This window comes from Aspergillus piperis (assembly GCF_003184755.1).
Source record: "Aspergillus piperis CBS 112811 unplaced genomic scaffold BO85scaffold_10, whole genome shotgun sequence".
Taxonomy (NCBI): Eukaryota; Fungi; Ascomycota; class Eurotiomycetes; order Eurotiales; family Aspergillaceae; genus Aspergillus; species Aspergillus piperis.
This window is the reverse complement of record NW_020291600.1, coordinates 1,008,234-1,036,171: the sequence shown is the minus strand read 5'-3', so window position 1 is coordinate 1,036,171 and position 27,938 is coordinate 1,008,234. Positions and strand designations below refer to the sequence as shown.

At 52.5% G+C, this 27,938-nt stretch overlaps 6 protein-coding genes across 6 annotated transcripts; 3 read left to right on the top strand and 3 right to left on the bottom strand.

The window, feature by feature from the left end:
* Positions 1–570: 570 nt before the first annotated feature.
* Positions 571–4,620, top strand: BO85DRAFT_439137 (Sit4-associated protein; the record flags this gene model as incomplete). The annotated part of the gene is made up of 4 exons (XM_025658698.1): positions 571–1,245; positions 1,304–2,677; positions 2,731–3,408; positions 3,907–4,620. 4 exons carry the CDS (start codon positions 571–573, stop codon positions 4,618–4,620), a joined length of 3,441 nt encoding a protein of 1,146 aa, XP_025515225.1.
* A 952-nt stretch (positions 4,621–5,572) lies between these two features.
* On the top strand, positions 5,573–7,726 carry BO85DRAFT_460007 (SET domain protein; the record flags this gene model as incomplete). Its single annotated transcript, XM_025661690.1, has 3 exons — positions 5,573–6,075; positions 6,152–6,411; positions 6,468–7,726. The coding sequence occupies 3 exons, from the start codon at positions 5,573–5,575 to the stop codon at positions 7,724–7,726; spliced, it is 2,022 nt and encodes a 673-aa protein (XP_025515224.1).
* A 282-nt stretch (positions 7,727–8,008) lies between these two features.
* Positions 8,009–10,074, top strand: BO85DRAFT_422405 (NADH-quinone oxidoreductase subunit NuoF). Its single transcript, XM_025657962.1, has 3 exons — positions 8,009–8,290; positions 8,388–8,459; positions 8,540–10,074. Exons 1-3 carry the CDS (start codon positions 8,033–8,035, stop codon positions 9,698–9,700), a joined length of 1,491 nt encoding a protein of 496 aa, XP_025515223.1. The 5' UTR covers positions 8,009–8,032; the 3' UTR covers positions 9,701–10,074.
* A 990-nt stretch (positions 10,075–11,064) lies between these two features.
* On the bottom strand, positions 11,065–18,567 carry BO85DRAFT_469332 (nucleoporin family protein). Its single transcript, XM_025662326.1, has 5 exons — positions 18,043–18,567; positions 17,682–17,774; positions 13,567–17,378; positions 11,542–13,422; positions 11,065–11,481 (listed from the first exon to the last, which is right to left on the bottom strand). The coding sequence occupies exons 1-5, from the start codon at positions 18,125–18,127 to the stop codon at positions 11,368–11,370; spliced, it is 5,985 nt and encodes a 1,994-aa protein (XP_025515222.1). The 5' UTR covers positions 18,128–18,567; the 3' UTR covers positions 11,065–11,367.
* A 403-nt stretch (positions 18,568–18,970) lies between these two features.
* On the bottom strand, positions 18,971–22,146 carry BO85DRAFT_469331 (acetate--CoA ligase). The gene is made up of 7 exons (XM_025662325.1): positions 21,848–22,146; positions 21,641–21,715; positions 20,331–21,575; positions 20,013–20,273; positions 19,812–19,941; positions 19,481–19,755; positions 18,971–19,421 (listed from the first exon to the last, which is right to left on the bottom strand). The coding sequence occupies exons 2-7, from the start codon at positions 21,677–21,679 to the stop codon at positions 19,359–19,361; spliced, it is 2,013 nt and encodes a 670-aa protein (XP_025515221.1). The 5' UTR covers positions 21,680–21,715; positions 21,848–22,146; the 3' UTR covers positions 18,971–19,358.
* A 4,052-nt stretch (positions 22,147–26,198) lies between these two features.
* BO85DRAFT_450018 (uncharacterized protein) lies at positions 26,199–27,774 on the bottom strand. Its single transcript, XM_025660287.1, has 2 exons — positions 27,343–27,774; positions 26,199–27,255 (listed from the first exon to the last, which is right to left on the bottom strand). Exons 1-2 carry the CDS (start codon positions 27,476–27,478, stop codon positions 26,456–26,458), a joined length of 936 nt encoding a protein of 311 aa, XP_025515220.1. The 5' UTR covers positions 27,479–27,774; the 3' UTR covers positions 26,199–26,455.
* Between the last annotated feature and the right edge of the window lie 164 nt (positions 27,775–27,938).

Sequence of the window (27,938 nt, the reverse complement as noted above, 5' to 3'; positions counted from 1 at the left end):
GTACGTGGTCTGGACCCTCCTCCCTCCTTCCTTGCCCTTTTCGGATTCTATGGCAATGCAATCTGTCCTGCTGCTTCTGCGGTCATCCCGTAAAGCCTGTCGTTTGCCGCCTTGATAGGCTCTTCGAGACCTGACTCCCTTCCCCGACTGCCTGAGAAGCCCGCCCCTGATAATTCTTCAGCCCCATATTCACCGATCTTTCTCTATGACGCTTGAGGCGCATGCAACCTTACTAACTTTGTCTATTTTGCGCATGTAGCGCTTGGCCGCTCAGACCCGGTTTATCTTGCCTATCGTTCTCCTCTCCTGTCTTGTGTCTCGGGACGATTCGATCTCAAACACGACTCAGTCCTTTCGAAGTCTGTTTCGATATATGACTTTTCACCGAGTAACCATTGCATACTCAACACTTTGCATGACACTCATATACTAGACCACCTCCGCTTACCCACGGTTTTGTATCATATTCGGCTCACCGTAACGACGTTCCGGCGACGACCTGCGATCAAAAGTGCCCGTGCTACTGTGCTTCCTTTCCATGACTCTTTTCGCCCAGTTATATAATTCATCATGTTTTGGCGTTTCGGAGGATATGCGAGTATCTCCGCCATCGATACCCTGCTAGACAAGCCCGATGTCACCCTTGAAGAGCTGTTGGATGAGTCTGAGCTCATCCAAGAGCTCAAACAAAATAATACGAAGCTCATAGAATTCTTACGAGAAGATAATGTTCTTAAACGACTCATGGATTATGTCACTGCGCCTAGTCTGGTGAATGAAGACGACGAAGATGATGACGATCACGAGACCAATGCGCAGACGAACAGAGATGATGATGCAACGGAAGAGGCCAAGGGGGGAGACCCCCTTAAGGATATTCTGGACCCCGAAGACCTGGAGCGGGCGGAGAAGGATCGCATGAAGCGAGCCTACGTCGCATGCGAAATTCTGTCGTCGGAGATATGGTCGATCGTGGAGTCCATTCTGCTCAATCCCGACAACTTACGAGATTTCTGGGGGTTTTTGCGGCGCTCGTCCCCTCTGGACTCTGCCCAGGCGAGTTACTTTACGAAAGTGAACGAAACGCTATTCGACAAGAAAACCAGTGAAATGCTGGAGCTATTCAAGTCAATGGAGGGAATTGTACCGGCAATTCTGCAGCACGTGGACAATCCCATGGTTATGGACCTTTTACTCAAAATAATCAGCTTGGAGAAGGTAGAAGGGGGCCATGGCATTGTCGATGTAAGTTGAGGGTGAACGTTTTCGCTTGTGAGTGAATCATGCTGATTAACGTCCGCAGTGGTTGAAAACCCAGAACCTCATACCCACGCTCCTCTCATTTCTCTCCCCGGATCACCCTGCCTCGGTGCAGACCTCGGCTGGGGATTTCCTCAAAGCTATCATCACCATATCCGCGAACGCAACACAGAATGACCAATCCTGCATTGGCCCTAACAGCCTCACCCGTCAGTTGGTCTCCGTGCCGTGTGTGGAAAGTCTCATCAAGGCCATGCTGCAAGGTGGAAACCCTCTGACAGTCGGTGTTGGTATCGTCATTGAAGTGATCCGGAAGAACAACTCCGACTACGATCCTGAGAATATCAATGGTCCGGACTCACTCCCCACCACATACGATCCGATCTACCTCGGGAATTTGCTTCGGCTTTTTGCCAAACACATACCGGATTTCATGGCGCTGATCCAGAGCTCGAAACACACTGTGAACGACGGGGGCAAGGTGAGAAGTGTAGAAAGGGGGAAGCTCAACTCAGCTTGGGGTGCCAAGATCGAGCCCCTGGGCTTTGACAGATTTAAGACGTGCGAATTGATGGCCGAACTGCTACATTGCAGTAACATGGGTCTTCTGAACGAGCCGGGGAGTGACGATTACGTACGGCAGCGTGATGCTGAGCGCGAGAGGCTCATGCGCGAAGGTGTCTTCAACCCGCACCGCGAAGAGACATCGGCATTCGATGGGAACGACGACTCTACGGTGGATTTTGTCAATGGATCCGTCATTGGCTACGGTTCCCCTGAGGGCTCTAGAGTGCTTGAGGTCGCCAATACGGGCGAGGAGAGCTTCGAGGACGTTAGCGCATCCGGTGTTCTGGTCGACAAGGAGAAGGACGCTGAAGTGAAGGACACCAGCAGCCCCGAGTCCAAGCCGGAGTCCGCAGCTCCCTCGCAGCATGCCCCGACAGAAACAGCCGAAAATGCTTCAAATGGCGCATCGGAGGACGGCTCACACGATGAAAACCCTGCGAGTCAGGTTCGGGCACATACTCCTACTTCCGATCCTGTGTCAGCTACTGCGTCAGGTATAGCGGAAGTTAGCCTGGGCGGTGGACAGACCACCAAGGAAGGCCAGCCAGCTGCAGAAGCGGCTTCCAACGGTATGGAAGGACAGACCACGGCGTCTTCCCAAGCCCAACAAGAATCGGCTCCTCTCGTAGACCAAACAAATAATCAACAGAGCTCCTTGACGCCTGATGCTGCTGGCCAGGTCGGCGATGCTTCAAGCTCAGTTCCAACCGCTTCCGAATCGGCGCCAAACGACGGTGATGTGCCGCGACAGCTGCACCCAGATGTTCAGATTGATTCCAACGGGCAACCTGTTGTTGGTGACTATCTCAAGATTATGTTCGTTGAAAACAAGGTGGTACCGACTATTTTGGTAAGTCTGCATGCAAATTCTGTCATGGACAATTTCTGACAGATTTCTTCAAGGACTTCTTTTTCCGATTCCCCTGGAATAACTTCCTTCACAACGTTGTCTATGATGTTGTTCAACAAGTGTTCAACGGTCCCATGGACCGCGGCTACAATCGTCTGCTGGCCATTGACGTTTTTGAGATTGGCCGAATCACCCAGAGCATTGTCGAAGGCCAAAAGCGCAGTGATGAGGCGCAGCGAACCAAACAGATCCGACTAGGGTACATGGGCCACTTGACCTTGATTGCTGAAGAGGTTGTGAAATTCAGTGAACGGCACCCGCCCGAGTTGCTCTCTCCCACGGTTATGGAGAATGTGCTGAACCCGGAGTGGATAGACTATGTGGAGCAAACGCTTTCTGAGACCAGGGAGCGCGACAACGCCATTCTTGGAGGGGTGCGCCCTGACATGTCGATTGGACATCGCCAAGGCATGCTCAATTCCGGCCAGAGCGCGAACACATCATCGGCGCTTGCTGACGCTGGCCTGAACGGCTCGGTGGGAGGCTCCGGGTTCCAGGGCTTTGACATGATGAACCAAGGAAGTGTCTCCGGCGGAGCTTTCGGGCTAAACAGCGGTAATTCTCTGCTAAGCGGGTTCGCTAGCTCCAGCGATGACGATGAAGATGAAGAAATGGAAGATCAAGATGATCGGAATATGGCCGAGCCTTCTGCTGAAGGCGGCTCTGACAATGTGGGTCATCACCTTTTCACTGATGTCGACATGCGCGATGCTTGACGCTATCCCGGCCATCCCTCTCCTCCCTACCCTTTACCTTCTTCTTCTTCTGCGGCCATCTTTGCATCATTTGGTACACCCTGTGTTGGTTGATCTTTGTTTGGAATCGGGCCTTGGGCTGGTATACATTTCATGCTGCGGCTGGGATAGCGCATGATGGACGAGAGGAGCGACGGAGGTCGCGGAGGGCCTTGCACATAGAGCGTTCTCCGACGCTTTACTTTACGTATGAAGTCATTCAAAAGAACTCCTGCTCCCCGCTATCATGTTGCAACTCTCTGGAACTAAGCATGTGCTTGCCGGTCACACCAGTAGTTTCTTTTGGCTTGCCGCCTAGGTGTTGACGTCGCTTTTGGTGTATCCCTAACCTGATTTCTGGATTTGCGCATTTACCTCGTCATCTACTATCCTCCATAATGGAACAGAGCTTGTGTACTAATCCGAATGTGATAGGCCTCTACCAACTCTACCAGTCAGCCAATCCCGATCCTTCCCCCACCACCAGCACCGTTGAGCCAAGGTCCGTCTCGCGCACGGCGGCAGCTAGCAGCCCGACTTGCTGCCCATAAACAACAGGCTGCCGAGAATTCCGAGGGTGGTGAAGAGTCAAGTCACAACCAGCAAAGCGAACATGACATGCAATGGCCCACGAATCCATTTGTGATTGCCGGCTTGGATGAGGATGCCGATGGCTCCAACTCGCCGGCCAGTGCAGCCTTCCCGTCCACTGATTTTCCACCTGCCAACAAGGATGAGCCCTTCTCATCGCCTACGTTCCCTGACTCCGGTTTCAGCCCTCCCGACTCATTCTCGACTAACTCCTCCGACGAGGATGGAGAAGGTAGACCGGAGGGCATGAGACGCAAGGAGCGGGTTCCCCTGGAGGTTGACGAGGAGGAAGACGACATGGGGGAAATGGTCGGGCCTTCGCTTGGGTCGGGCATGATGGACTCGGACGAAGAGGATGAGGCCATTATGAACGAATCTTTGGGGTATCCGGACATCGCCTCCGGGCGTTACAGAAACTTCGGTAGATCCCGGATGGGTGCCTCACCGTTCGGCGACGATGAGGACGACAGTAGTGATGGGGAGGATGATGATGGACTAGTCGAGATTCTCGTCCCCGGGCGAAAGGCTTCCACATCATCCACCACATCATCCCATTAGTTTTTGCACATGATGCTTGATGTCCACTTTCTGTTATGTATGCAACGCTTTCCTCTTTTTTCCTTCTTCTTGGCGGTACTCTGATTTCTGTTTCGGCCTCTTTCCATCGCTTTTCATCTTTTGTCTTTTTTTTTTTTTTGTTTTGGATTAGTTCAATTCCCATGATGTACACTATTTGATCGCATGGCACTTTTGTATATGCTCCGGTTCATGATTGTATGCCTCAACGAGTCGGACCAAGCGGAATTCCGGGCAATAAGGATTGATCTGAATGATTATGTTTACATTTTTGCTGGAGAAAAAGGCTCGTAGTTCCATACTATATATTATGCCTTATGTTTTTTCGTATGTATGGGCGATGTTGATGCGGGAAGGAAAGTGGGACGCCGCATTCATTCTTTCCATTCTTGCCTTCCGCGCCTGCCAAAAACCCACTTTTCGCTTCTGCAACTTTCGTCGCTCGGAGGATTTGAAGCAGTACCGGGGAATACTCGAATTTTGCAGTACTCATATAATTATTTACGAGTAGTATATTCCCCAGTACTCTCCTTTGCGATCATGGCAAGTGCGCCGTTAGGGCCCTCCGGGTAAGTCGCTTTTTTTCCCCTATTATTTTCTTCTTCCTATCTCCGCGATGACGTTTTCGGGTCGGACTCGGGGTTGCGGTGCTTTTTATGCCTGATGCTCTCATGAGTCAAATTATCGCCTCAGTATATGCATATTTGCCGTCCAGGTTATCTCCAAAAAGGATGTACATGCATACTACCAGTGAAGCACACTTCCATATGCATTCTGCATGATGATATATGGCTGTGAAGCATACAACTCACCCCTCCCCCGCCATCACACTGCCCGCATGCCCACTCCATGATACAAAATCCAAAATCTGACTAGCAGCCCCAGGTCCGGCGATGATGACAGTCTACAGATCTATTTCGATCTGCTCAGTTGGATGGTCGACAATGGAGGCCATCTGCACGAGAGCGTCCAAATAGCCAAGGATGAAAGCCGTGGTGTTCATCTCCAAGTCAAGAAAGACTGGAAGGATGCTGTCCCCACCGACACACACATCATCAAGACGCCTTTGGCCACTACTATGTCTTATTTCAATGTTGTTAACCAGTCCACTCCCTCCATCTCCTTTTCGGCGCATGGCCTGCATTTCCCACAGTCGTTTATTGATGCTGTCGGAGAAAAGGAATCGACCATCTTCTTCTTGATTGGTCAGTATCTTCGTGGCACTGAGGGCTTTTGGTACCCGTATATTCGGACATTGCCTCAGCCTGGCTCTTTGACTACTCCTCCTTACTATGACGGAGAAGATCTGCAGTGGTTGGATGGTACTAGCTTGTTGGCGGCTAGGGAGAAGAGATTGGAGGTTCTGAAGGAGAAGTATGAGAAAGGTTCGACGGCCTTGCGCAATGCTGGGTTTGAGGGTGCCGATGCGTATACATGGTAGGTCACCGAGAGTGCTACTTGCAGTTTCAAGCCTTGATTCAGAGCGGCATTGACACTAGCGATGTGTTTGTAGGGACCTCTATCTCTGGGCAGCTTCGATGTTCATTTCGCGTGCCTTTTCGGCGAGGGTACTTTCTGGAGTCTTTCCTGAAACGGATCTGTCGGAGGAGAAGCTCTCTGTCCTTCTCCCTATCATCGATATGGGCAATCATCGACCGCTAGCCAAGGTGGAGTGGCGGGCTGGTAAGGACGATGTTGCCTTCGTGGTCCTAGAAGACGTGTCGGCAGGCCAGGAGATCAGCAACAATTACGGACCGCGGAATAACGAGCAACGTAGGTGCCCTCCGGAGAACTGCTTCACGAAGTGGCTAGCGACTGACAAATATCAGTTATGATGAACTACGGTTTCTGCATTCCCGGAAATCCTTGCGACCACCGCATTGTCAGTTTACGAGCACCGCCTGGAAGCCCCCTCTACATGGCAAAGTCCCATCAACTGCAGATGTACCCTGACCTTGCTGTGGGGGAACCAGAAGATCACTACTACGTCTTCAACGTGTTCTACCCTCTTCTCGCTCCTGACATGTCAATGGAGCATTCCATCTTCTCACCTGCCCTGCTTGACGCCGTGTCAGTTCTGGCTGCCAACAACCGGGAGCTGGAAACCCTCGAAATCACCAACCAAGGCATCAAGATTCCACACGTCTATGGTAATTCTAGGGCCCTACTTGCTGCCTTGAGTCAGGTTATCATTGAGGTCATCACACATGCTGCCAAGCTCAGGGCGTCAGGGGAAGATCTTCAGACACCGACAAACCTCAAACAGACCCATGCGAAAGTATACCGAGACAGCCAGATCATGTTGTCTGAGACCGCTCTAGTTGTCGCAGCATGGACACTGAACCGTGCGCGGCTACATAACTTCACTGGGACCTGGGAGGAAACCAAGAGAGTCCTTGGGGCCCATATGGGCCGAATCCCCACCGGAAAGTTCCCAGAAGAGGTGTACTCGCGGCTGCAGGTGCGGATTTTGGAGCGGAAGTCTCTTCTTACAAACAACGGGGAGTTGTTCACCCTGGGTGAATTGCCCGACCTTCTCCCAACGGCGATGCAGCAACCTTGCAAGGCCTGCTTCCAGGACATCTTGTCAGTTTCTGAATCCGCCATTCCAATGCTAAGAGGAAGCGGTGGGTCATCGCCATTTGCCTTCCCGATGTTCCTTTGCCTGGTTGCGGCAGCCCACACTGCTAGCAAATCTGGTGCTTCCGAGGAGTTCAAGCCCTCCCCCAGACTGTCCCGATGGGCGAGCTTCCTCCTGGAGAATTACCCACCGCCCCCGAATGATGTGGCCTGGGCCTTGGAGGACGAGGATGATGAGCACATTGTGAGTCTCTTTGACGAGACACTGGAGAAGATGAGGTCACAGAACGCAGGTGTGTTTACCAGTTTGGCCCCGTACACGGGAGACTGGCAAAAAGACGATTGGTGGCTGTCACCCAATTGGTTGCGATGGGGATGGATGATTGGGGAGCAGGAGTGTGTGCAGATTCCTGACGATCCACTGCAGTTGTTGGCGACTGGAAGTGGGGGTCAGGTGAGACTGATGACGGAGAATTACCTATATGTGCCCGGGGAGGCATATGAGTAGTAGACATATGAGACATAGAATAAATATAAGACCAGTGCTACAAGTACTAATGTAGCTATCATGGTAGCTCTCCATATAGAACCAAAGAACGAGTAGATCTGTGCTGGTTAGTCAGCGTGGATCAGGTGACCCCACTGAACCAATCAGGGAGGAGCGAAAGGCGGATATTCAGCAAGCGCAGGAATTGCCGCGACGGGCAGCTCAACCCAAACCACGCCTGCCACGGCTTTGTAACGCATCCTCGAATCTCCCACCTTTCCTCCCCCCTCCCTTTCCCCTCCCAAGTCAATTGGGCCAGTGTTCACCATGATATCTCGAGCGGCGGCTCCCTCCTCTTCCATCGCCTCCCTATCCTCCCGCTCCCTCCGAGCCCAGGCCCCGGCCGCCCGTTCCTTCGCGACCGTCCAGGACAACGCCCCCCCGGTCAAGCATTATGGCGGTCTGAAGGACCAGGATCGGATCTTCACCAACCTCTACGGACACCATGGAGCTGATCTGAAGTCGGCGATGAAGTATGGTGACTGGCACCGGACTAAGGATATCGTTCTGAAGGGTCATGACTGGGTAGGCTCTGCCCCTTCGCGGGTCCATTGGACCCGGAACTGCTGGAAGATGCGGAAATGATTCCAATGCTGACTTGATATGTGTTCGATCTGTGCAGCTTATCTCTGAGCTGAAGGCCTCCGGTCTTCGTGGTCGTGGTGGTGCTGGTTTCCCCTCCGGACTGAAATACGTGAGTTGCCCTTACCGAGACCAATTGATGACATAGCCAGTCTTCGGGCTTCAGTCTAACCTTCAATTGCTGTGGTACAGTCTTTCATGAACTTCAAGGACTGGGACAAGGACCCCAGACCCCGTTACCTCGTCGTCAACGCCGATGAGGGTGAGCCCGGAACCTGCAAGGACCGTGAAATCATGCGCAAAGACCCCCAGAAGCTCATCGAAGGTTGCCTCGTCGTCGGCCGTGCCATGAACGCCAACGCCGCTTACATCTACATCCGTGGTGAATTCTACCAAGAAGCTACCGTCCTCCAGCGGGCTATCAACGAGGCCTACGAGGCTGGCCTGATCGGCAAGAACGCCTGCGGTACCGGCTACGACTTCGACGTCTACATCCACCGTGGTATGGGCGCCTACGTCTGTGGTGAGGAGACCTCCCTCATCGAGTCCATCGAGGGCAAGGCCGGCAAGCCCCGTCTTAAGCCCCCGTTCCCCGCTGCTGTCGGTCTCTTCGGCTGCCCCAGTACCGTCACCAACGTCGAGACTGTCGCCGTCACCCCCACCATCATGCGTCGTGGCGCCAGCTGGTTCTCGTCTTTCGGCCGTGAGCGCAACGCTGGTACCAAGCTGTACTGTATCTCCGGACACGTCAACAACCCCTGCACCGTCGAGGAGGAGATGTCCATCTCCCTTCGCGAGCTGATCGACCGTCACTGTGGAGGTGTTCGTGGTGGCTGGGACAACCTTCTCGCTGTCATCCCCGGTGGATCCTCGACTCCCGTCCTTCCCAAGCATATCTGTGACGACCAGCTCATGGACTTCGACGCCCTGAAGGACTCTCAGAGTGGTCTCGGTACCGCTGCCGTCATCGTCATGGACAAGTCGACCGACATTGTTCGCGCCATCTCTCGTCTGTCGACCTTCTACAAGCACGAGTCTTGCGGTCAGTGCACTCCCTGCCGTGAGGGTAGCAAGTGGACCATGCAGATGATGCAGCGTATGGAGAAGGGTCAGGCCCGCGAGCGTGAGATCGACATGCTCCAGGAGCTGACCAAGCAGGTCGAGGGTCACACCATCTGCGCTCTGGGTGAGGCCTTTGCCTGGCCCATCCAGGGTCTGATCCGTCACTTCCGCCCCGAGCTGGAGGCCCGCATCCGGGAGTACTCGAAGGAGGTTGGTGGAAACGGACCTTACGCTGGTGGTTGGCACCCGGAGGCCCGCGCTGAGGGCAAGCTGATCTCCCCTGGCATGTAATTACCATAAACTTGTCTCAATTCTCTTTTTATCTCTCTCTCTCTCTGTGTGTGTGTACGACTTCCACTATGGGGATAGAATAGCTTCGCTCGCAACACCCTGCAGTTCGTCAGGTATAGAGCAACAGGGCAAGCGAGGGAGGGAAAAAAAGCCAAAAAGAAAAGATGGAAAGAAAAAGAGAAAGAAAAGAAGAGGTTAATACTTGCTAAATCTTTCTTTCTTTTTTCCTTTTTGGATTTCCTAGAGGGTGTGTGTGTGTGTGTGTGTGTGTGTTCTTCTCCATTTTACCCCTTGTCTCTCACCCTACCCCATCTCATATTTTCCTTTTTTATATCTTACGTGTCGTGTTAGGTTCTCGATCATGTACAGTCCTGGTAGCAATTGAACTTTTTCTTTGATTTAATCCTTTTCTCCTTCGGAAGATGTAGAGTGTTTACTTTTGGTCGTAGAATTCGAGCAGTAGACTAAGAATGGTCCAAACTAACATCATATATTTGTCGTAATTAATTTACTACTCGTCTATTATTAACGAGAATTTTATCACGTCTATACGGTAATGAATCGAATCAACTTCACCGTTGTTGAACTTACCAGCCAAACCAAGAATGCCATGAAAAAAAAAAAAAAAAAAAAAAAAAAAAAAAAAAAAAAAAAAAAAAAAAAGAAAAAAAGAAAAAAAATCCCCCTGAAAACGGCAGTACCTCTTCTCTCTCTCTCTCCACCCACAATGCCTACCAACCAACTACTACTATTACTAGTCATTGAAATGTCCATCAAATGTTATCAAAACCTATATACCAATAATAAATCACATCGAAACATACACTACACACTATCATCAAATCACTACCACCACTATAATCAACGACTGCAAGAACCAATCAACCAACCAGTACACCGATAGGTATCCATCTAGTCTCACAAAGATGAATGTATAAATGATTTATTCTGTTTCATACTAAATTGTCACAATTTCCTTTTATTTTTTTTTTATTTTTTATTTTTTATTTTTATTTTTTTTTCTCTTCTTCATTGATCAAATCATTGTATTGCTGTTGACTTAGGTAGTGGATACTACACTACTAGACTTGATTGGATAGGTAGATAGATGCCTCGTGCTCAGGACTATAAGATTATATACTAGATAAAGTACTGTTACCCGGGGAGAGGGAAGGAGAGAATGAAAAGGTTTGGGGGATAAGGTCTGAGAAGGAACCCTTCCATATTAGGAGCGGAGGTGTATGTACATCATGAATAGATAAGGTCTTTCTATAAGATAAGCTGGGGGTGAATTGAAATCAAGCGACTTGCTCTGATTAGAGGAAGTACTGCTACTTTGTGGGCATGGAAATGTGAAGACGTTTAACTTGCGCAATTACTGTTTCGTTCAGAAGGACCAGCTAGCTAACTTACACACCCAGAGTTCTGCGCCCTCTGCAAAGTCTGAGGACGGAATGCATCCAAGAACCAAGGAAAAGAAAATAAAAACAAACGAACAAAAACAGAGAAGTGAAAACAGTATCTAAGTTACACAATGGCTGCATGTCGTTCCGTCAACCCATAGACACAAAAAGATGCAAGATATCAAAGATTCAGCTTCGACCAGCACTCGGTATGCTGCACCCAAACAACAGAGTCCCTTCCACCCAAATTCCCGAAATCATAGATCAATAGCCCCCAGCCATGATGAGACTGTAGTACCGCCGACTCATTTCGGCCGTCTGTGCAAGGCGTGCATCGCCCGTCAAAGGCAGACTGAGTACGCTGGACAGCTCGATTGCCTGAAGTAGCAACTTGTCAGAACCAGGATGTTCGTGAGTCGTGTCAATGGAACAACGTACCTTTGAGTCCTCGTGCCCAGTCCAAGTGGCAACCACGCGGCTCATTTCCCGGAAGGCTACACGTTCCTCTAATCCTTCGACACCCGATCCCTGACTGACCTTGTCGCCCATCTTCACCAAGGCACTTACTAACCGGGCAAGCCGGGTAGCATCGCGCTTGCCGCTCTTGGCCGTAGCCAGGCGCAGGAAGTCGTCGTAAATACCACCACCATTGGCCCAGCCACGCACCTTTCGCTCAGGTTCCTCGCCAAAGCCCGACACCAGCATCTCTAGCGTGCCATAGTCACCCTCAATCACGGCAGTTGGCGCCACAACACGACAGAAGGTAGCGTGGGCATCGTTCCAGTTCTTGCCACGGACAAGATAGTCCACTTCGCGTGTCGCATCACCCGTGTCGCGAGCATAAAGCGCCTTTGAAACCCAGATCCAGCTCTCAGGCAGCTGAAGATCATGCGTGAGATAGTGCCACATCACGTTGGTTTGGCTGTCAGAGGTGATCGGCTCCGGCAGCTGGGGCGCAAACCGGGCTAGAGTCTCCTTCACAGCACGCTCGCGATCAGATGCATGCGAGAGGTGGAGGAGGACGAACAGTGCCCGGTTCAAAGTGCCACTGCAGCAAAGCTCCCAAGCATAGTCCCACACGAGCTGGTCCAACTGCGCTGTGTTGACTTGGAAGCTTTCGTGCTGCCCAATGGCTGCCGCAAGAAGGTGACAAAGCTGGAAGGACAGCCGGCTTGACTGCTTATCCCCGCTGACTGACTCAGGCAGGAGAACGGCCGGGAACTCCTGCGGATGGAGATTGGCCGTCCGAGCAGCTCCACCAGTTGTCGTGGCATACACTTTCAGCAAAACCCAGAGAGGAGACTCGCGATCAACGATGTCTTCCTGGTTGTAAGGCGTCGGAAGGGCCGGCTCATTTCCTTCGTAGAGGTCGTCCACGAACTGGCAGACGGCGGCTTCGATAGGCTCATCGTCAGTGATACCATACCAGAGACGAAGGCCGAAAGCCTGGAACCAATCCAGCCCAAATCGCTCAGAGAAGGTGAAAGTAGAAAGACGATCCTCCAGCGCACCAGTGGTTTTGCCTTCGCTGCGAAGGGCGTTGCCGGCCAGAAGTTCGTACAAAGCTCGGACGGGCTCGCTCATCTCAGAATACACATTGTTCTGGCGCCACATCTCAATCTGCTTGGCCATATCAGTGCGCGTCGTAGGATCGCGCGCGATCTGAGCAACCAGTGTCGCAAGATGGAAATTCTGACTAGCAATTAGGACCTTGCAAGCCTCCTCAACCCGATGCGAGCATAACAAGTAAAAGGCACGCTCCTCGGCTGAGCTGGCCTTGGCCACAGCCTGTGCATGCTTTTCACGTACGATACCCTCCCACAGACGGGTCAGGCGGTCTTTCTTGATACGGTGAATGTATTTGGAACGAAGATTGGGAGGCACGCCAGCGGAAATATCATCCTCAGTCTTGTCGTTGAAAAGGATGTTGGCCAGCTGCCAGAGAAGTCGCTCGTGGTCAGATTGTACCAAGTTCGAAGCTTGCACGAACTCCCGGAAATCGGCCTTTGCCAGACGAGCAAAGGGAACACCATCAACACGTGAAACAGCAGTCAGCTTCCTCTGGGCATCCAGCATCTCACTCGGTTCCACAGGTGTGTTATATTCCAGGAGAGCCACATCCCTTCCTTCGCTAGTCACAGAGAGCTTGTGCCTCCAAACGCTATCAACCGCCTGCATGTCCGACATATCATTCTTGGCGCAGAGAAGAGAGTTCAGCGTGCCCCAACGCGGTTTGAATGAGTGATGGAAAGCAAGGTCGTCTTCGCTTAGCTCGTGGGATTCGCCAGCAAATGTCTTGGGCTTCTTGTTATAAGGCCACTGTAGGGACAGATCGTATTAGTTTAGGCTATTGACAAACGTGGGTTCACAGTGCTCAAGTCATATTGTATCGCATCACTTCCTACAATACAACTTCCTATAGGGATAACAGAGGGATATAAGAGAGGAAAGAAGGAGTCAAACCTCAAAGCCATTAGGCCGCACGCTTTGTGCCTTCAAGGGAGATGCGGCTTGTTGTTTGCGTGGTTGCTGAAACAAAGAATTCATCAAATCGATGCTGGTGGCGAAGCCCTTTTGCCTGGTATCGGCGGCAGATGGCTTGGGGGTATCCTCACGGAGAGACCGGTCGGTAAAGGCATTGGCTTGGATCTCACGAAGTGCATCGCGATCTTGCTTCCGGGGACTGATGGTGCGTTGCAGATGCTCCGCCCAGTCTCCAGTAAGGTCGAGACGAGGCTTCGAAGGCGTATTCCAAGGCTTCAATACAGGCTGGGTGGTCTCCATAAAGGTATCGGTGCTTTGGGTGTCATCGCGCTCCACGGTAGGATGGAGGTCTGGAAAGGTGCCCGCCATGTCCATTTCCTCGCCCTCATCCAATTCGACTAGTGACTCGCCAGAATGTTGGCTTTCGGTGATATCATCGCCGTCTTGCTCAATAGTCGAACCCGTGGAGCCTTCCCCTAAAAAAGACTCCTCGTCGTCTCCAGAAACCGAACGCTGGTCCTCAACCGTCTCCATCATTTGGTTGCCAAACGCACCCGGGACAATCTTACGCTTTTTGAAATCAAAGGTATCATCGTCGACGCCAGCCATTGAACCCACAAAGGAGTCATCAGTGGAGAAGGCAGACATCATCTCCGAGCCCATGGTCGTATCGGGGTTGGCGGGGGTTTGAGCCTTCGGAGTCGGAGTGTCAGGAGCAGCACTAAAAGTGCTTTGGTTGAGGCTCTCACCTTCTTCTTCCTCGTCGCTATCATAATCAAGACCATAGGTGGTGTAATGGGGCACCCGGAACACCCACGTGCCGGTCTCCTTTTCGTAGTCCACGAACTCGGTGTTGTGCACCTTAATCAAGCGGTCGACGTGCTTATCGAACAAGGGGCCGCTGGTGAGAGGGGAAGGTGACTTCTTGTCGCGACCCCGAGGCCAAGAGTTTTCAATGCGAAGGGTGGAGGGAACGTTCAAGCCCTTGCCCCTCGGGGGCTTGATGGTTTCATCTGGATACACGGTAATCTTGCGCACACCGATGTCTACAAGATCGCCGAAAATGCGGTCCAAGTCCACGGTGGTCAGATCAACGGGCTCATCGAACGTCACCTGGCCGCACCTTTGACGACCAACAGTAAAGCCAACAAACTTCTTCTGCTGCTCTCGGCTCAGCTTGCTGATCTCAGCGCGGGTGGGCTTCATCCAGTACTCGCCCGGTTGCGGGTCTCCACCGGGAACGAAAGGCAGACGAGAGGGGCCCTCAGGAGTAGTTGAGGTCGTCACCGCATTCTCGGGGACGACGGCAAGCTCATTACCACGAACAGACTCCATCTCAGGACGGATAGAAGGCTCGCTAGGCTTGATACCGTTGAGGCCATTGACTGTGTTGCTCTTGCGGATGGAGCGCAGGAATCCCAATTCCTCCGGAGTAGGCTCGGGGCTTTGAGACTGCACCGGAACGATCTCTCCTCCAGTGGCTGGCGTATCCGATGATGAATCAAAGCTGACCTTCTTCTTCATCTTATCAGCTGGCTGTGCTGCGTCTTCGCCGTTGGTGATCGGGGCAGCTGGGGTACTGGCTGGGCGAGCAAAGAGGTCATTCCTCAGGCTACGATCAATGGTGAGGCGCTTCAGGCTGCCGCTTGACAGACGGGAGCTGCCAGAGGTAAGTGCACCGGGCGACAAGACACTGTCGGTGTCGGGGTCGAATGTCTTGCGCAGATTACTGGTAGACAAACTCTTGCTAAAGCTGGTGCGCCCAAGACTTCCATTGACACTTCCACGCAGGCTTCCACCCAGCACGCTGCCACCAAGTCCGCTAGGAGTACCAGTAGAGCTCGAAGGTGAGCCATAGGTGGAGTAAGAGAAGCCGTATCCCTGGCGTTTGGGGGGCGTAAGAAGGCGGTTAGCGGCATTGGGAGTGATCTTATAGACAGGGAGCGGAGTGCGCTGCTTCTGTTTGGCGGCAGACGAAAGTGGCGTCGCCAAGGGGCCAGGGCTGGAAGCGCTTGGGGCTGGCAAGCCAGAGAAGATGGACTGGTTGCCATAAGGGTTGCCGTCCAAAAGAGAGGCCTGCAAGCTACCAGGGGCCGGTTGGGATTGCTGAGCTTGCTGGGGCTGTGTCTGCTGGCTGCCGCCAAACAGGCTCGAAGTACCAAGCCCTCCAGTCTGCTGAGGCTGACTCTGCGTGTTACCGAAAAGCGAACCGCCGGCGCTCGGAGTCGTGGTGCTCTGTCCCCCGAAGAGAGAACCACCGGTTCCAGTGCCACCGCCGAATAGACTCGGCTTCTGCTGCTGCTGGTTTTGGGCGCCGCCAAACAGGCCACCACCACCCGTCTGCTGGTTCTGAGTATTACCAAAGCCGCCAAATGCGCTGGTGCCGGTGCCGGTGCCGGTGGCAGGCGTGCTGCTGCCGAACAAGCTCTTCTGGCCCTGCTGCTGGCCACCGCCGAAAAGGGAGCTTGTGCCGGTTTGCTGGTTGTTCCCAAAGAGCGATCCACCAGTCGACTGCTGTTGTGGTTGCTGAGTGTTCTGGCCAAAAAGAGAAGAGCCAGTCGTGCCGGTGCCAGTGCCAGCCCCAGTATTGCCGAAGAGACTCGGAGTACTGGACTGCTGCTGCGTGTTCGAGCCGAACCCGCCAAACAATCCTTTGTTCTGAGTCTGCTGCTGATTTTGGGCTTGGTTTTGCTGACCGAGTCCACCTCCGAACAAGCCGGTACCGGTTTGCTGCTGTTGTTGGCCGCCGAAGGGAGAGGAAGTCGCAGCAGTACCACCAAAAGGAGAGGCAGTGCTTGTGTTCTGTGCGCCAAAGGCGCTGCCAAAACCTGTGCCGGTGGAGCCACTGCCTCCGAATAGAGGCTTCTGTTGTTGGGTATTGTTATTAGCGCTGCCACCAAACAGAGATCCGCCGGTTCCAGCACCAAAGCCGGTGGTTCCTGTGCCGCTTCCAAATCCACCCGTAGTAGCAGTAGTAGATGTGTTTCCACCGAAGAGGCTTGGCTGGGAGGTGCCAGTAGTACCAGTTCCACCCCCAAATAAGGAAGTGGCCGGCTTTGCTGCTCCGAACAAGGGGTTGGAGTTGGTGCTAGATCCGAATCCACCTGCCGTCTGCGTTTGTCCAAAGGTCGAGGGAGCACTGGTTCCGCCTCCGAAGGGCGTGGAAGTGCTTCCAAAGCCGCCGGTCGACTGTTGTCCAAAGCCGGATCCTCCAAAGGCCGATGTGCCAAAGGCACCGGCTTGGCCACTACCGTTGCCGAACCTACGGCCTTGGTTGTAATCACCTAAGCGAAGTTCTTCAAAGGAATACTTGCTGTACGGCTGCATGAAGGTGATACTTTGGTAGTGATTCATCCCCGTGGTGTTACCGTCCTTCTCAGTGAAGGGGCTAAACGGCGTGCTTCCAGTGCCATCAGAGGGAGGAATGGCCTGCTGGAAGGCAGTCCCTGTCCCACTACCGAAGCCCGATGCGGTGCTGCCGAAGCCACCAGTGCCACCGCTTGTACCGAATCCACCACCGGTGCCAGCTGAGCTGCCAAAACCCCCGGTTTTGTTGCCGAATAGGCCACCCCCAGTGCTAGCGGCGGTGCCAGTGCCAGTGCCAGTGCTGCCGAACCCTCCGCCAGTGTTGGAGGACGACCCGAAGCCGCCGAACCCGCTACTACCACCAGCTGTGGCAGTTCCGCTTCCGAAAAGGCCTCCGCCGGTCGAAGTCCCAGTTCCGAATCCGCTCGTGCGATTTTGTCCTCCAAACAGGGACGTCGACTGGTTCTGTGTGCCGGTTCCGAATCCTAGAATAACAAAGACCTTGAGTCAGTTTCGCTAACAAATATAACAAAGCAGACAGATCCTGGGACATCTGATTAGAATCCATCCTTGGGCCATGGATCTCCGGCGGTCAATGGACGACATTTGACGTGAACTTCCAATCCAGAGACTTTTTGCCATAGGAGCCAGTGGTGAGGGTCCTCGAAAGCGCCATTTCGGTCACGGATCGGTGATCGAGCACAGGAAAGTCGAGGGGTCCGCCCCAAGGCACAGGTGGAAGAGAAAGGATCGCCAAGCCCACTGAGATATAGCCGTCAGGCACGTACCTCCACCGGAACCAAAGCTACTGGAGGTGTTTCCAAACAAGCCACCACCGGATGTATTACCGCCACCAAAGGGCGACGATGTCGATCCAAAGCCTAGATGACGGGGGAGATGCTGTCAGAGACTGTATTGAAGCTGCGATCCCTTCTCTTGCAGTGCTGCTGTTTTGCCCCGGTGTCGAAGCCATCCACGGGCGGTCGGTGGTGGGAGGAGCCTAATAGGACGGTCGCAGCTCGACGTTCGGAACTACCAGCAAATACCGATCCTTTTGCACCGGAGAGTCTCAAGGGACGAGGTAAAAGGAAAAGAAAAGTAACCCGGGATAACCGAGGACGGGGTTCGCAACCAGACGAAGACACCTACCTCCACCAGTACTCGTGCCACCAAAGCCAGAGCCTGCCCCGAAGCCGGAGCTTTGCTGGTTGTTTTGTCCGAAACCTCCGAACATCTTGCTGAATGATGATGCTTTAAATTAGGGAGTCATTCGGTTCGAAGGACGTCTGCGATCGAAGGTTGGAAGGCTCGGGAAGATCGTTTAGAACGATGATGATTAGAGCTCCGTATGAATGGATATTTTGCGAAAAGAACAACCGTAGCGCGCTAGCGTAATATAAAGCGACAACGTTGCGTAAGTTTGGAAAGACGATGTCGACGCGCTGGTGAGCACGGGTGTTTGTTTTGAGAAGGGAAGAAAAGAAGAAAAAAAAAGGTGAAAGGGTAAAAGTGACGAAAAAGGCCACACTAGCTACAGACGGAAAAGTACCGTCGGAGCTAGTAGGTGAGCAAGTCTGAAGGGAATCGACTTGGGTGGCAGTCGGGGAAAAAAGTGACGAGGTGAGGCAGAGGAAGGAGGACGCGCGACGGTGGTCGAGGGAAGAAGCTGCGAGAGCCAAGGAAGAGAAGAGAGAGAGGGAGGGAGAGCGACGGCAGGTTCCCTTCCTGCCTGACTGGCTCGTTGCTGTCGCTTAACTATGGGAAGGTCGGCCATGTCAGGTATGGTACGGTCACGGCGTGACGGGGCGGTGTGCTCACTGGAGTGGGGAATGGAACTGGGTGGCCGGGTATTGATACCGTTGCATTACGACAATGGCACGTGATGCGACGGAGACTGAATCGGGAGCCCGACCGGGTAGCCAAAGGAATATCGAACTGGATGCTTGCATCCCGATCATTAACTATAACATCCCCAGAATGGTGTCCGGCTTCACAGTAGCTGTGTCAAGTCTCCCACTACTGATGCAGCATATTTACGTTATGTTAACTCCCGCAACTACGCATGAGGAGCCCGACTCCGTATCAGTATATCGGTCCAATGAGGGACTGTTCCCAAGGTGTAACCCTGGACGTTCCCATCAACTACCTACTGGTAATAGAGAAGAGAGACCCCGACAACCAGTGCTGTCATGTGAAGGAACACCCCAAGCTACATCGGACAACAAAAACAATTCGTATGAAGAATAGAAGTTATGTATATTGAAAAGGTGATCAGCGATCACCTTAATGTTCATCTCTCAAACACGTTGGGAATCACTAAACGGGGTTTATAGGAATATGACTGCGCCTCCGGACAACTGTGTCCACCCAATAATGCTAATCAACTCATCATAACATCCTGATTAATCGCTTTCATTTCATGGCTGTGAATATCGCTCGTCTTGAATTCGGGTCATGCGAAGATCTTATTTGCCGCGGGCAGCATGCACCGTGGCAATGATCTTGTCAACAACCGAAGGGTCCGACAGCTGTTACAGGTTTAGTTAGTCTCCATTTCCAACATAGGCAAGAATGGGTGTGGTCTTACAGTAGAAGTGTCACCCAGGCTGTCCTCCTCGCCGCTCAGGATCTTCCGGAGAATACGGCGCATGATCTTACCGCTACGGGTCTTGGGGAGATCCTCGACAACGTAGACGGCCTTGGGGGCAGCGAAAGGTCCGATGGACCGACGAACCTGCATGATCAGATCCTTGCGGACCTGGTCGCTGGTCTCGTTGCCCTCCTTCAGGGCCACGAAAGCGTTGACGGCCTGACCAGTAAGCTCGTCGGCAATACCAACAACAGCAGCTTCAGCCACCATGTCTGCCATTACTGATTAGTGGCTGTTGTATAGATGGCTGTCTCTTGCGTTAACTTACGGTGCTCAATGAGGGCGGCTTCAATCTCAGCCGTGGACAGGCGATGTCCAGAAACGTTAACCACATCGTCAACACGACCCCGGATCCAGTAGTATCCGTCGTGGTCACGGCCGGCACCATCTCCAGTGAACTATAAGCGCAAGTCAGTCAGCTACTGCCCATGGAACCATAATTTCTCGCAGGGGTGCGAATGTTGCTTACGTAGTAGCCCTTGTAAACGTTCAGATAGGTATCCATGTAGCGCTTGTGGGCGCCCCACACGGTACGGGCCATGCTCGGCCAGGGTTGCTTGAAGGCAAGCACACCCTCCACATCGTTGCCAGTGATCTCCTCACCAGAGACCGGGTCAATGATGGCGGGCTCAATACCAAAGAAGGGAAGCGACGCGCTTCCGGGTTTCGTCGGGGTGATACCACCCAGAGGAGTGATAACATTCGAACCCGTTTCAGTCTGCCAGTAGGTCTGTCGAAGCGTATTAGACTACCTTCCCCACCAAGGAGAAACCGATAATTCACTTACATCGCAGATGTGGGCTTCTTCCTTTCCGACAACCTCGAAGTACCATTTCCAGACCTCGGCAGCAATAGGCTCACCGACAGAGCCCAGGACACGCAGGTGTGCCATCTTGTGGTGGATATGCTCGTCACCAGCCCGCTTCAGAAGTCGCAGGGCAGTGGGTGCGACGTAGAACTGGGTCACCTTGTGCTTCTCGATCACGTCCCAGTAGCGGGAGAAGTTGGGATAAGCCGGGGTACTCTCGAAGACCACAGTAGAGCATCCGAGCAACAAGGGCGCATACACGACGTACGTGTGGCCGGTGATCCAGCCAACGTCACCACCGCAGAAGTAGCGGTCATCGTCGTGAATATCAAAGACATACTTGCCGGTCATGGCAGCACCCAGAAGGTAACCAGCCGTGGTGTGCATGACACCCTTGGGCTTTCCGGTGGATCCGGAGGTGTAGAGCAAGAAGAGAGGGTCTTCCGAGTTCACCGGCTCAGGAGCAAGGTAGTTGGGGTACTTCTCGACCTCCTCGTGCCACCAGACATCACGGCCCTTGGTCCAGGGGACCTCCGCGCCGGTGCGCTTGTAGACCAGGACGCTAGTGACATCGGGGCACTGCTTCAGAGCCTCATCGACAATGCGCTTAGTGCCAATGACCTTTCCTCCACGCTTGCCCTCATCGGTCGTGATAACGACCTTGGAGCCAGCGTCCAGGACACGGTCCCGGAGAGAGTCGGAGGAGAAACCGGCGAAAACAACGGAGTGGACGGCACCGATACGAGAGCAAGCCAAGAAAGCGACAATGGCCTCGGGAATCATGGGAAGGTAGATAGCAACGGTGTCACCCTTCTTCACACCCTGCTGGCGGAGAACCCAGGCAACACGAGACACCTCGCGCAGGAGCTCACCGTAGGTGATTGTGCGGCCCTCGCTGGGCTCATCGGCCTCGTAGATAATGGCCACCTTGTCGGGGTTCTTGAAGGCATGGCGATCGACGCAGTTGTAGGAGGCGTTCAGACGACCCTCAACAAACCAGGCATTGTCGCCATTTTCCAACGACCCACTGTGGGTGGTCTGGAAGTCTTGGTCGAAGTGAAGAAGTTCACGGGCCATACGAGCCCAGAAAGTGTCTGGGCTGCGGATGGACTCCTCATAGAGCTTCCGGTACTCGTCAAGGTCTTTCAGGTGGGTACCTGTCGGGTGCTTCTGGTGGAATGCTTCGGGGACATGGAAGGTGTCGACTTCGTGGGCCTCGACCACCTGAAACCGACGGGATTAGCACGGAGACCCGGCGATAACTCGGCCAAATACGCGCGATTTCTTACCACGGAGGACTTGGGGGGCATAACACTGCCGTCGGCCATGATTTGTGTGTGTCCCAACAAAAATGTGTATTTGAGCTGTACTAATGTTAGAAAGGGATGAGACATTCCAATTACAAGGTAACCCTCTTTCTGGTGGGCAAAAGGGCGAGGGGTTCAATTCATGGCACCGGAGTGCACGTGAGTTTGCGGGCGGGGGATTAAGCTCACTTGTCAAAAGAATTGCAGCACTGCTGGTTGGTGGGGTTCAGGCAAAGTTTCGCGCAAGGGGAGGAGGGTTTATTACAAAGGGAGAATTGTAGGAGGGAGAAAGAGGAGGGAAGAGGGAGAGGAGTAGAGAAGAAAGATGCAAGATTGGGAAAGAAAAAAGAGGAAGAGAGGGGGGGAAGAAAAGCAACTGGTGCCCAGGATGGGGAAGAGAGACAGTTATTTATTGAACCCAATGCCCGAACTAAAAAGAGGGATGTCCCTTTTGGAGAGAGACAGTTTTATGATTTTAATTGTTGAGAGGAGTCCCGCTCCCCCGGTGTCCGGGTGGAGGCGCGCTGCTACTTCAGGCTTGGTTCAGGCTTGGTACCGTCGTAGCTTCATACTGGCCAAGGTTGTACTGCTCCCGGCTGCTAAGGTACCTCCTCAGTACTACTTACTACTCGCTACTTACTACTTTTACTACCACCCAGTAGTTACGATTTCCTCCCCTTAATCCATCCGTCCATCCTACTTACCCCAAGTCAACTTTCTTTTCCTTCCGCGCGACCGTAGGTATGATTAACCTTGTCGGACCAGGGTTCAATCCTTACTTTTCTGGATCGGCTACGCAGATTAACCTAGATCTTACCGGGTGTGAGTTCCAGAGCAGTATTACCCCTCCAATTGTTCCCCCTTCCTCCATTGAATTGAGATCATGATGCCGTATGGAGGCGCTGGTCTACTTCCCACCATGGATGATACATACTACATACATACCTGACTAGTCATGCTTGTCGCTCTAAGCGCCTCTCCACTCTCGGGACAGCCACGACTACTGTAGCATAGTAAGTCAATAATAATATTAATTACTATAATAATTAACATAAATGAACGGGTTGCGAGGAGGGGGAGGGGGAGAGGGTGGAAGGATTGTTCTGGATGCGGGTCATCGATAAACGGACTAGGGACAGTCTTTTCCCGGCAGGCCCTCGCAATGTCACTGGACAGACGACCTCCTGCATTGGCGGCTGCAATCCCAGTCCGTTGCATTCGCTCGCACTATCCAAGACTAGTTCGGCGTAGTTCAAAACGCACCGCCAAAGGTTGGGCTCGGCCATGCGGGGCTTGACAGGCTCTCGTTTCCGTTGCTCCGGGGAAAGTAGAGTCGATGATCAACTAGCGAACAATCATCTCGTTATTCGCCTACCCCCCTCTACCTGGAGACTCCGACCTATTCACCTTCGGTACACTATTGCGACGCTCCCGTCTGCGAGGTGTTGATTGTGACCTTAGTCTACTTCGGTTCTTGTCCATCATTGGACTGCAGACCAATCGTCAATTACCAACTAAGGTAATTCTCCCAGCAGAGGCGACTGTTATTAACCTAGGTGGTCACCTCCGACAGCACTGTGAACATTCGTATCCATGGTACGCCATGGCACGAATTGGCACAGGAAAATATTAGCTCCGTGATCCTGTGGCGTTCATCCGACCAACATCATCATCAGCTCTGCCCCAGATTCGCTCAACGCGCAGACGGGGGGTTGAAACTTTTGGGTTTCCGGGGGATGGCGGGATGGTATCACAAGAACACTCGCCAAGCACCCCGATCGGAGGGGTCAATCAGCACTGGAACGTGTCCATTCTGGATGCGAGGCTTGAACCGTGCGGGGGAACCAAAACCTTAGCTACGCTTTTTGAAGGGAACTGCTTATAGTAAGATTCAACGGGACCGTGGATGAGAGAAAAGAGAGTGAGCGGATCTACGGAGTACTCTGGAGCAGTCAAGATATCCAGAGAGCAATCTGAGGTGGTGAAGTAGATAGCAGTCAAGCTAATCAGCATTTAACTACACCTTCCACATGCACCTCAGCGATAGATCGCTGTGAGCATCCCCTGCATCGTTGTTAGAGGTATTATCCATTAAGATACCTCGGTGGGCGATCCAATAAGACGCCTAGATCAATGGATGTGCTGCTGTTCGCGGAAGTTTCACTGAAACCGGATTAGGGACCCCCCTGTATGGCCCACAGCCAGTGCCTGAAGGGCTGACCAGGAAGATGCAGTAGTTCGAGATACTAATTACGAGGGAGATAGGTAAATGGAAGGTCATCTTGCATTAGTGAGATATTGCCGGTGAACAGAACGTGGAAATAGATGGCCTTGCAGAGCCGAGGCCTGGATAGAATGGTCATTCTCTAAAGGTACTCCCGGTTATCGCGATAACAAGCATAAATGAGTATATTTAGTAGCGGTTTAAGCCGAAAACTATGCTGGATAGTGATTGTCCAATTGTTTGTTCATCTACCATATTGGTAGATATCAGTGTCTCAGGTAGTAGTATTGATGTCCGTCAATTGCACCTGACTTGGCTGTGTACATGATGATCAACGCATTGAAGGAAGGTGCATATTAGTGGTTTCAGAGAATTAGTTCATGTCTTTTATTCTTCTTTTTCTTCTTTCATGTGCTCTGAAAGTAGCAATATCCATTTAATCTTTCCCTCAGTAATAATATCTGTAGAAGAGGAATAATAATAACTCTAGGGTACGGAACGTCACGGCAGTACTTTCCCTAACGAGGAAGAACTGACCCATTACGGCAATGAAGCTGCCCGTGACTTGCCCATCTCTCAACAATGCCGAAAAGGGGATTGTCTGCTATTTTTGCCCACTCGGTAAAGACAGATGATCAGCTGGGCTGGGACGAAACACTTTCCTCGACGCGCGGGTCGAGGGACAATCGGGATAACCGTGGTACTGCTTGCTGGGGGTTCGGCTATCGCTGCCTGGCTCATTGCTCCTTCTCCCCGTTCCCGCGGACTTCTCTCGGACCTAGGCTTTGGTTTCTCCAGCTTTCCTGGACGGAGAACTGGAAGCTCTGCATCTTGTCTCTTCGGACAGCCGAATATTCAAAAATTCAAGAAAAATAAAATAATGGACATAACATTGTCTGCGATGGCACATCATCCCAGGGGGGAAGATCACCCCGCGACTGATGTCGCAACGAGCGCAGAGTCAAGAGTCCCCTAAGAGAGCCTACAAACACCACCCCCCACCACAACTAAGGACCGAAAGTACCACAGTTCCCTCAATTGTGGGGAGCTTTGTGGGTGTGGCCGCCTTGATTGGATGTGGATTAGACCACCGATCCGAGAGGAACGGTTTGTTCATGTTTATAATGCCATTACGGAGCAACTTCCACCATCAGAACTAGAAACATTAATATTGTGGAGGCCATCCGGCAGAATTCCGTTCAACTTTTGCAGGCCTCGATTCTGCCCCTCCAACATGTCCACCTTCAAGCATCGTTTCGGCAAGGGAACCATACTCTTGTGCCCATAAATATGGATACATCGTCCCTTTCGTCGCTTCTCTCCCGTGAAGAGATCTTCAATCCTTACTCCTTCGCGTCCGTGTGTGGTAATAAGGTGAGTGCGTTCGGGTCCCGGGTGTCCCGTTTAGTCCCTACCCACACTGCCGACTACAGAGCCCTCATGCTAATCGAGACCCTCTATCTGTTAGCAAATCAACGTCTTCAATTGTCGCTGGTGGCTCGGCCACTTCATTTATCCCAGCCTCTAGGGAGCCTCCCGATACGGTGTCAAGCCCACCATACCCCCCGTTTCCGCTTATCAATGTCAATCAGTTATCTTGGTAGCCCCCTGCACGGAGTGGCATCTCTACAAGATATTGCAGGTGTATAATCGCCTGCTTGGTTATGGCCTGGATACATACTGCATTCGAGATGTATAGCAGGTTACGTACCCCAACCGGTGAGAGTATGAGTATGCGCCTTCTCTCAACACTCAGAAAGACCCATTCCCATCCTGCTTGAGCCCTATCTTTCTCAACCAGGACCCAGAGGCCGTGGCCTTTCCCGCCTGCGCTATAGTTTAGTCCCGGCCGCACTAAGCTTCTCGGTCCGCTTTTGCCATTTCGACGTCTGAGCCCGCCGCCAGACTTTAGTCTCGTAGCCAACCGGTGTGGGCTCGGATGGTTAGAAACGGCGAATTTCTGGCCCGTCCTGCATCTACTAAACACGGCGGTAGGAAAAGTCCGTCCCAAACTCCCAATAGCCCCCTGCAAGTGCAAATTAATAACGTCTTGGCCCTGCCCGTTATTAATTTCCTAGTCCACCCGATGGATCAGTACGCGTTGTGCTGTGGCCATGTTTGGTGGGACATTGGTAATCGCCGCGAGAAGTTTTCAACTTTTCACAGCTAATATCAACCTCGTTTCTGGGAGCCAGCGCACAAGCCAGTCGGAGTCCGAAGGAGAAATCAACCGGGCCAGAACTGAGTCGTTACGATAGTAAAGGGTCGGACTGGGAGACCAATATATCTCGCGCGTAAGTGTACCCCCTAGATTGTACTTTTGGACAGTTACACCCAAGCACGTGGGAGCTGCGACTGCAACTGCATCCGCCTAGGATACTAGTCGATGGCAAAAGAACCACCCCAGCAAGCAACAAACTATCGAACGTTATGCCAGCAAATTCACATGCAAATGCAAGAAGTGCACAATGTATTCCTAAGCACAGCAGAAACATCCATGCCATAATAACCGCAAAGAGGAAAGATAACCACAATCAAACCCAATCCCCTAGTCACTACGGACTACGCCCTATCTAATAAGCCATCCACTCCCGATGCCACCAATTCGCCATCCCAAACAAAAACAACACAATACTCCCATCCCTGGCAATATCCCTAACCAACTGCACCCACAACCCCAACCCCCCTCCCCCCCTCTTCATCATAACCCTCGCCCCAGTAAGCACCACCTCACCCGTCGTAAAGAACAAAAACGGATTCCTCGCCGTCGCCGGCGGCGGCGGCTGACTCCCAAACGTCGCCACCGACGACCCAATCAACACCAACAAATACACCCCAATCAACACAGAAAACACCACATGCAGCACCTTCCACACCAGAATCTCCCGCTTCTCCTCATCACTCTTCTTCCGCGTCGCCTCCCCCAACATACTCGCCACAAACGGCGGAACTCCCAACCCCGTCAGTAAGTCCGCTGGCGACTGACCTCCAGGCAAAGAACCCTCGCCTAGTGCACTGGTATCCCCAGCCATCAAGCTCGATAGAAGTTTCAAGGTAGGGTCATCCGCTTCACCACCTAGTCCTCCCATCCCTCCTGGTCCTGCTGCTCCTTGAGGTCCCGGGCTCCCACTGGGTGACTCGCCCGGCTGGCCAGACTGGCGGAGCAGGGCGCGGAAGAGCTCCTGTTGCGCTTGGAGGGTTTCGGGGTCGATCTCTTGCTGCTGCTGGGGTCCTTGGCTTGGGAAAGAGGGTTGTGTAATTCGAGGTTCGGGGGCCGGGCTCGGGCTCGGGCTAGGACTCAGTGCTGTAGTGGTAGCTTGTGGTTGTGCTGTGGCCGGGGATGGAGAGGGAGAGGGAGAGGTTTCTTCGCGGACTGTACATAGCAAATACTGAGTTAGCTTCGAAATTTATTTCTGTTTAAGACACCAAAAAGAGAGAAAAAGAATAATGTGCCACATACGACTAGCAGGAGTCCGTCCACTCAAACTGGTAATCTTGTCTAGACGAGCTGCTCCATCGCCTTTGATTTTGGCTTCGCGACGTTCACGACGCAGGCGGGCTGCTCGTTGAGCGGGGGATTCTTCGGCTGAGGACATGATTTCTTCTTCTTCCCTCGGTTTCTTTTTTTTGTTCTCTGTATATGTATATGAGCTTCACTCGTTGGTGGTTGTGGTGATTTGATCTCGCTGGTTGGTGTTTTGGGTGACGTAAGTTCGTTCAATCGGTGTGGGTGAATTGTTTGGCGGTTAATTGGGCCAGGAAAGGGTTTTCCTTTTTTCCAGAAGATTATTAGAATGAATAGACCGGTGCAACGAGTTGGAGACCGCTCCAGGGAATAGAGTGAAGGTGGAGGTAGAATTAAATTGAGCCACAGGTTGTTGCGGCGGCGGTGATCGCTGATGATCTGTTGATGTGGTGGCCGCATGACGGTTGGCTCCGCTGGTATATTGTGGTCACGTGATTGTGGGTGTATAGCTTCATGATGTACGGAGTACTTGTTTGAGTGTTACTTGGCTATTAGATTTTGGTAGTTGTTAATATGGATTTGAGCTGTCT